The following is a 9141-nucleotide window of genomic DNA, read 5'->3' on the forward strand; positions in this document are numbered from 1 at the left end:
CGTTTGGCACACCCAAAGCACTCCTACGGTATCCGGGAGTTGCACGATCTCATGGTCTAAGGAAAAGATACTTGACATTGGAAAAGCTCTAGCAAACGAAACTACACGATCTTTTATGCTATGCTTAAGTTGGGTCTTGTCCATCACATCATTCTCCTAATGATGTGATCCCGTTATCAATGACATCCTATGTCCATAGTCAGGAAACCATGACTATCTGTTGATCAACGAGCTAGTCAACTAGAGGCTTACTAGGGACAGGTTGTGGTCTATGTATTCACACATGTATTACGATTTCCGGACAATACAATTATAGCATGAATAATAGACTATTATCATGAACACAGAAATATAATAATAACCATTTATTATTGCCTCTAGGGCATATTTCCAACAGGTAGCGCTAATGAGAGGTCACGTCGCTCTAGGCCATCTTCAACGTGCAGTGGTGTGCTCTATAGTGTCATGAATGCGGACAACTGGCGTCGGGAGGGAACACCATGGCGAGAAGAGGGGGTTTGGGTGGGCCGGGGCGGTCAGAAGCAGGAGTTTTTGATGTTCGGATACCCGCAAAGCCCCAAGTTTGTCTCCCGTTTTTGGGAGAAAGATCGTCCGGACCGTGGAGCGGACTTATACAAACCCGAGTTGGATGGATTCCGCGGTTTGGACGGCGTTGGAGATGCCCTTAGTAAGATTGGAAGACCCTGATTTGTTTGTTTCAACATTTCAGCCAAAAACAACAATAGACAGAAATTTAACAAAATCGCATACATTTCTCGGTGCTATCATTTTGATGCTGAACTCGGTTATATCAGGATCACACCAATAGTCGTCGAACGGAAATCTACGACTTTTGCGAACAAGTCGACAATCCGCGGGGGAGCTTTCGTGTTCCAACGTTCAAACCCACACGAGCCCATCGCTCGAACGATGAAAATTCACCACCACACATTATTAACGCCACATCCGCTGCGAATCCACAACGCCAAAGCCGTGCCACCTACGAAGCGACACGTCGCCACCAAGGACGGATAAGGAGCAGCAGCGGTGAGGAGAGACATCCGTCGCCGTCCGCCGTGTGGTCTTGGCGCTCCGGTGACGGGCTGCCACATGGCTGCCGGCCGCTCGCTCCGACGTGTCATCGCGACGTGCTAATCCCATGAACAGTCCGAGCCCCACGGACCGATCACTCCCGGAGTTTCTGCGCGACTTAAGTTGCCGGTGGTCGGTGGTCGGTGGCCGGTGGACGGAGTACGACCAGTACATAGACAGACGGATCCAAAGCGACGGTTACTACTCCGGGTCGCCGGCGTGGTCGGCCGGCCGTTTCCTCGCCAGCGCACGAAAAGTCAGTGGCCGCCGCTCCCACGCCACTCGTGCTGCCACCGCTCCCTTGGCCGCGGCGATGAGCGTCACCATCGCTGCTCAGTGCTCACATGGCACCATACCGCCACCTGGCGCTGCCGACCACGCGCGGGCCCACTCGCCAGCCACACCCACGCCCATAATAACCACCGTTTTCCCACCAGCTTCCTCCCCCACACGGCCGCACCACGCCTCCATGCGCAGACTGCCTGGCTCCGCCCACACGTGTCGCGCCGGCAGTGAGCGAGCACGCTCCCCCGGGCGCCTATAAACACGGCCCCCCGGCCCAAGGTTTCCTCGTCTCACACAGCATCTCATCCAGCACCAGCAACCAGCAGTGCTTCTCTACAAAACTTGAACTCGAATCCAGCTGAACAATTTCTTGGGGCTTCGAGAGAGAGATCGAGCAGGATGGGCATCGTGGACGTGGTGTCGGAGTACTGCTCGCTGCCGCGGAGTCGGCGGCACATGAAGAGGCGGAAGCAGTTCCAGACGGTGGAGATGAAGGTCCGGATCGACTGCGAGGGCTGCGAGCGCAAGGTCAAGAAGGCCCTCGACGACATGAAAGGTACCCTCGAGCTCTGTTCCTTTCCTCTAGAAAGATTAGATTGATTCTCCACCACCGACCACCAGAGGGATCGGATTCCTCCTCCCTGACCCAGCACATGTTTCTCCATCGGGGGAAAGGAAATCTTGCCCCGGCTCCTTTTCTTTGGCCAGATCTATATCTGGGGCGGCAGCTTTGCTCAAAGTGTGTGTGTCCATTTGGTTTTGCAGGCGTGAGCTCGGTGGAGGTGATCCCGAAGCAGAACAAGGTGACGGTGACGGGGTACGTGGACCCGGCCAAGGTGATGCGGCGGGTGGCATACAAGACCGGCAAGCGGGTGGAGCCGTGGCCCTACGTGCCGTACGACGTGGTGGCGCACCCCTACGCGCCGGGGGCCTACGACAAGCGCGCCCCCGCCGGCTACGTCCGCAACGTCATGAGCGACCCCTCCGCCGCGCCGCTCGCCCGGGCCTCCTCCACCGAGGCCAGGTACACCGCCGCATTCAGCGACGAGAACCCCAACGCATGCTCCGTCATGTAGTAGTAGTAATGTTTGTTTGTAAGAGAGACCTTCTCTAGCTTCCCCGCTCTGCTCTGCTCATCCATGGCGGCGTTGTGTTGGGATCTCTAGATGGTCGCTGTTGGTGTTCTCTTGTACTTTTGAAACTAGGCTAGAAGATGAAGATGGGTCTGTATTCTTGCTTCGGTTTGGTTTATGTAAGATATGTTGGATTTGGTGAGGAGGAAGCTCCATCAATCTTGTTGTTTATGCGCAAAATGTTCCCAATCAGACGAGCGTTGCATGATTGATTTGGTGACCTTCTGAAGAAGATGAATGATTGATTTGGTGAATGAAAGAGACTCTGCGCTAGTTAATCAGGCGGGAGCGTGCTGTTCCTGTTCCTGTTGGGCAACGGCGCTGATAAGTCCCCTTGACCAACATTTATTCATAGCCAAAGTCCCAAAGATAATCACAATCTCACTGTTCCGGAACTTGGAAAAATATCTGAAGTTGCCCAAGCACATCAGGCCAGATCGACAACAAACTGAGATTGGCAACGTGTTGCTCTATGATGACCCCACTCGATCCGGAGTTTCTTGTGCATCACTCTGTCTCCGTCCCACAATACAACAAGCTGCAGTGGCAAGTCTCCTTGACCAGGAGCTTACTTCAGACAAAGTTAATCATACTACAAATCTTATTTTAGTACTTGGCTGGGCTAGACAAGTGTCAAACTTCTAAATATATGAGATGAGAAGGTAAAATATTTGAAGTTAGTGAAGCAAAAATATAAGACACCAAAATCAGATAAAAAGGGGCTCGTCATGCTTATTTTTTTATTATTCAAAGGGTTTATGGACTGATTTCTGTTGCTCTCGTCTCGGGTCACTGATTAAGACTCAGCTCGGTCCGTAACTTCCAAAGGAAGAAAAGGACGCAATTGAGTTGCCAGAAAGAAAAACAGAGAAGATGTTACCAGATAAGGTAACTGATGAGTCGGTGTTATCTTAGCCCAAAAGTTAATTCCGGGACATCAGGAAATTTAATTTAACTAGTCAAAATGCCAAACTTAGCAGTATCTTAAACCGGACACATATATATCTACAAGTGAGATGGACGGCAAACTGAGATTGGACAAAATCGATATTGTCATGCTGCATAGTACTCGTGTGCATTATTTCGGTAGTTAATTTGCTGCAGCCTACCCGTCAGTTTTTTTTTTTTTTTTGCGATGATGTCTCATGTCAGCTTTAGGTATGGAGATGCCAAACTACATCTGGCCGGAGGCCAACTCGCAATCAAAACCAAACTGCCATACACACGATGTGTCCTGGACGATACGCACACAACACTCAAATCGAACGGGGAAGCCGTAAATCGGCCGCAGACTGTCATTCACATAGCATCGCTCCAATCAAAATTGACCGGATGCTCGTAGTAACGGCATCTCAAGCGCTGAACCATAAATTTGCTTCCGCATCCCTATATGGATTGGTCATCCACGGACAGAGGAATCAGTCCGCGGACACGGATGCGCAAGGCAACCATCTAACCCTGCCCACATACATCAACTGGATCTCATAACCGGGCGAAATTCATGTAAATACGGCGGATCTCATCAAAGTTCGGATATAAAATAGCACAAATCATCCATACATATCATGTAAATAAGTCTAGTACAACAATAGTTCAAATCCTATGATACATTACAGCAGCACGTAGAGGCTACAGAATGTGTAGAGCAACATACAACGAATGAATCAACAAGCTGAGTAAGAAAGGCAAAATTTACGATCTCCTCGGCTGTCGCGTGCAATGGCCATCTTACCTCCAACATATCAACCGCGCCATAAAATTTAATGACGGTGGTCTGGATGGCATACCATCGATACGATAACAACCCCACATTGGGATCATGGAGTAGGGCTCAACGTGCTTTCGCGCGTGAAACTAATCATGCACGCGCTGCCAAAAGAGCGTGCTATCAATATACTGAACAATAGTTCAAACCCCTTGAGATGTTGATCAAGAGCAAACAGGAGGCGGAGATCTTCAACGATATGCCCCTCTTTGATGTCAATATACTGAACAACTTCATTGATGAGTGGTTCGACGACCAAAGCATTAGCATCGATGATCTTCAGCTTCCTGTGGACATTAGTGTCACCTTCCATGGAGCCATTGCTAATGAGCTGGCTCTGGCTTAGAAGATTGTTGAGCTGAAAAACAAGATTGACTATGAGAAAGCTCACTTCAAGAAGAACATGGCCAAGCTCAGTGTGGCATATGCTCAAATCTTCAAGAAGATGCAGCATGATCTCAAGGAAGAGTTTCACAAGAAGCGTGAAGAAGCAAAAGGTTCACGAGAGCGGATGAAATACTTCGCAGAGAAATATGTTCATGCACACAATGAGGCTGAGAAGCGCAAGGCTCTTGGGCGTCCTGGCATCGACCCCAAGATGGCTGCCAAACAAAAGAAGAAGCCTGCTGAAGCCCAAGCTAATGCACCAAGGCAGGAAGCACCTCGCATTGTCTTCCGTGCCAGCATGACAGGCTCGAAGCTTAAGGTCCCCTCAGCAGCTTCAGAACTGAAAAAGACAAGGGCAGCTGAAGCCGAAGCCAAGAAGCGCAAGCACAAAAATGCAACTGATGATGCTCCATCAATAAAGAAGCCGAAGACAAAGTCTTCGAAGAAAGAGCGCGCTGCTGCCACAGAGCCTCTTGTTGTTGAGCCCATTTCTGTTGCCCGTCCTGCCTCCACCAACCAAGAACGTCGCCTTGTGATCCACGATCCTGCTTTCTCAGAGGCTCCTGAAGATGAAGTTTCAGGTATCGACCCCATCACAACTGAAGACATTGGTCGTGAAGACAATGTAGAAGATGATGAAGTCCTTCCTCAAATCGAGCACCAAGTGGTATCATCACCTGTTCTTACGAACATCGAACTCATTAGCATTGGTCGTCCCTTGACGCCAATTGCTCAGAATGATTCGTGGGCTGATCGCCCTCAACAAGACACCCCATTCAAGATGAAACACCCCAAACTCCACCACCTCAAGTCACCACTCCGGGGCTTGATGACGACAATTATATGGTGCAGACCACTCCATCACCACAGGCGTCGCCCGCATTCCGCAGGCTTCGCAAAGGCCCTAGGCCACAGGTCGCCATGTCGAGCATTCCGGAAGGGGAAGCGCCACAAAATTCAGTAGCACATCAAGTGTTTCCTGAAGCCACCCCTACTGTGAATGTCTCTGAGTCTGACGCCAAAGCTGCTGAAGACATTCCGGCTGCATCAGCCCATGACAGTCAAGAACCAAGACAAGAAGAAGAAAGAGTTGCCACACCCCCTGTCACTCAAGAAGTCGTTCTCGAGGAGAACGTGACTATGCCCAACCCTCCTGCTACTGAAACGGAGGTTGAAAACATTGAGGCTGCCACAACCAACACTGCCGACGCCAATGACGTTGTCATGACTGAAGACAATGTGGCGCCTGAAGCTAATGTTGTGCCTGAAGCTAATGTGCAACCTGAAGCCACAGCCCATGCTGAAGCTACTGTTCCACCCCCAAGGCCTCACACTATTGAGCATGCATATTATCGCGGCCAACTCGTCACTGTCCAATGGCCTGTTTTGGTTCCTCCCACAGCTCCCGGACCACAATATGATTACCATGTGGAGCAAAGGCCTCAGGTCCAGAAACAAAAGCCCAGACTGCCAAGGTTTCCAGGTGCTGCAACATCGCCAGGATCGTTCAGTGTAAATAGCTTCAGGGCACACAACACATTCTTTGACAGTGCCAAGAACCCATACTTGAAGCCAAAGATCTCATCTGATCGCTTCTGGAGCTATCAGCAGCGCAGCTATTATTCATGTGTCTTATACAATCGAGAGCGAATATTTCCTCATATGCGTCTCGATTGTGAAGCCATTGCTGGTCTGCCCTGCCTTGAAGAAGCTCTGGACTGCTTTAGAGATGCTGGCCTTCTGCAATTCGTCACTGACAAAGAGCACTAGAATGAAGAGCTTCTGTTGCAGTTCTATGCCACTCTTCACATTCGTGGCTACAACAGGGATCCGAAGACTTGGGTCCTTGAGTGGATGACAGGTGATGTGCATCATGAAGCTAAAGCTCAAGATATCATCGAGCTTACTTCCCTGCCCACTCCAGGTGAGCTCTATGAACCTTGTTGTCAGCTACACAGGAATGCTCTGGAGAGTATCTTTCAGAAGTCTGAGCCAAATATGAGTCAGATGCTTAGCATGATGAAGCCATTGCCACAAGATGCAGAATATCCAAAGGAATTCTTTGTCAAGGACCTTGAGTACCTACCTCGTACAATTTATCATATTCTGAGGCGTACTCTATGGCCAGTCAAGGGATATTCTCCTGAAGCCAAACTTGAAGGCACCATGCAGACTTTGGTGTTCTATATTCTCAATGGCATCAGCTTCAATACCCAAGGTTTCTTCATCAGGCAACTTGCTGCATCAGGAATTGATCTATTCAGCTTGAAGTTTTATGCTCCATGGGTGATGCGACTGATCAAACTCCATTCATCAGTTGACTATCAGCCCTCAGCGCGCAACCATCTTATATTTATGCCTGAGGTTGATCTGTCACTTGAAGCCATCTACCCCGAGCCTGACAAAGAACCTCTATATCTTCACAATGTTGATCGTCAAAGCTTCACGCAACCACTTGAAGGGATTCTGCTACTCCTGCTTACCCTCTGGCTGGCGATATGCGTGAGCCACACCGTGCCAACACTGAAGCCACTGCCAGTACAATCGCTCAGAGGCCTCGGAAGCGTTCTCGCATTCTCAATGACAGAGAGCTTCTCGTTGCCTTACATCAAAAGCAGGACAAGCACCATGAATGGCTCAAGCGTCAGATGCAGAGTATCTTGGTTGATGTCAATCACATCCGAAACCTGGCCACCAAGAACTCCTCCGTAGCCCATGAAGCCTGTCGGCGGTCTTGGAAGAGTCTTACACTGCTATGCCCTGAAGAAGATCTTCACGAAGATGGCTTCAATGAGGGTTTCAAATTTGACTCCAGACCTCCCCGCAATGCAAGCTGGGGCCACACTCCATCAATAGAAGATTCTGAGTATTTATCTTCGGCTGCAACTGTTGTTGCAAGAGTCATCGATGAAGAAGACGACGCCACTTCACCAACTATGGCTTCACTGCATCTAGACACTGCACCAGGCCCTTCTGCACCACCGAACTCCAACGTCGACCCTGCACCTTCTTCTACTCCTGATGGGAATGAATAGATGCTCTATGTCTTCAAACCTTTTTGGTCCTTACTGACAAAAGGGGGAGAAGCATATGAGTTGATAGTCTTCAAGCGGGTCCATATGAGTGGTTGCTATATTTTTGCCAAGTGGTTACAACTCTCGTTTTTGATACATTTGGTTCTTTGGGTTGTAACACTTAAACTTGATGGTCGTCTGCTACCTTGTCTGCTATACTGCGATGCAATGATAAATTCCGCATGAAGTCATTCCGCAGACGTCCATTTTTCATTATGCATGTCATTATCTTCGTCATATCTTTATATGCATGATGAATTGTCTTCATGAGTTGAAGAGCATCTCCACAAAGTAAAACCTGCCATGTGCATTTGCATTCAAAAGCAAACTACTTATATGCACATCTTCAGGGGGAGCCTTTTACTAGTTATGAAGACAATGCTTTAATCCTTAAACTTTCACATACTTTTATCCCCGTTGGAAACTTCAACCAGTTTGTCATCAATCACCAAAAAGGGGGAGATTGTAAGTGCATCTAGTGCCACCCCTAGTTGGTTTTGGAGTCTTGACAACAAACTTGGTTGAGGTACTAATGTATTTGTGAGAATTGCAGGATAACACAGGTAGTAGTCCCACATTGATTCGGTTTACCTACCAGAGATGACCCCTAAAAATGTGTGAAGACATTAAAGACAATGATGGTCTATCAAGATATTCACAACGAAGATTATGACTTGAGAAGACATTCACGTGAAGACTATGGAGTGCGAAGACATAGTTGTTTCGTAGTTTCCTTTTCTTCTTTGTTGAGTCATAGGAACCACCGTACTGTTAAGTGGGGTCCAAGTGAACAAAGTCAGAGTGACTGATGTGATGCTCAACCAAATCCTATGTCTTCGAGCGAAGACAATGAGAGAAAATTTTATCCAGATCTGGATGAGTCAGCTTTACTTGTAGCCCAAGTCAAGCTGCCGCGTGTGTTTGAAATCTGATCGTTGGACACGTGTCAGTTCCTTAGTGACCCAGGTTCATTTCGGACAAATCAGGTCGGGTTGCCTCCTGGCTATAAATAGCCCACCCCCTACACCACAAATTGGTGGCTGCTCAGAGTTAGTACACGGCTTTTGTCGTTTGAGAGCAACCCACCTCCGAAGCATTTGAGAGACAGATCCTTTTGAGGACAAAGCCCAAAACACCCAGAGTCAAAGAGTGTTAGGCATCACTGAAGTCTCTCTGTTCGCGTGACCTGAAGACTTGTTACACTTGAGGACTATGAATCCTCCAGCCGGTTAGGCGTCGCGTTCTGAGCATCCGAGAGTCATTGTGGATTGCCAGTGAACGAAGTCTGTGAAAGTTTGGAAGTCTACCCACCCAGAATCAAAGAGTGTTAGGCATCACTGAAGTCTCTGTCCGCGTGACCTGAAGACTTATTACACTTGATGACTGTGAATCCTCCAGCCGGTTA

At 48.7% G+C, this 9141-nt stretch overlaps 1 protein-coding gene across 1 annotated transcript; it reads left to right on the forward strand.

Moving 5' to 3' along the window:
* Window positions 1-1625: 1625 nt before the first annotated feature.
* LOC123051252 (heavy metal-associated isoprenylated plant protein 27) lies at window positions 1626-2702 on the forward strand. Its single transcript, XM_044474086.1, has 2 exons — window positions 1626-1933; window positions 2143-2702. The coding sequence occupies exons 1-2, from the start codon at window positions 1777-1779 to the stop codon at window positions 2451-2453; spliced, it is 468 nt and encodes a 155-aa protein (XP_044330021.1). The 5' UTR covers window positions 1626-1776; the 3' UTR covers window positions 2454-2702.
* Window positions 2703-9141: the final 6439 nt, after the last annotated feature.

Source organism: Triticum aestivum, chromosome 2D (genome assembly GCF_018294505.1).
Source record: "Triticum aestivum cultivar Chinese Spring chromosome 2D, IWGSC CS RefSeq v2.1, whole genome shotgun sequence".
Lineage (NCBI taxonomy): Eukaryota > Viridiplantae > Streptophyta > Magnoliopsida > Poales > Poaceae > Triticum > Triticum aestivum.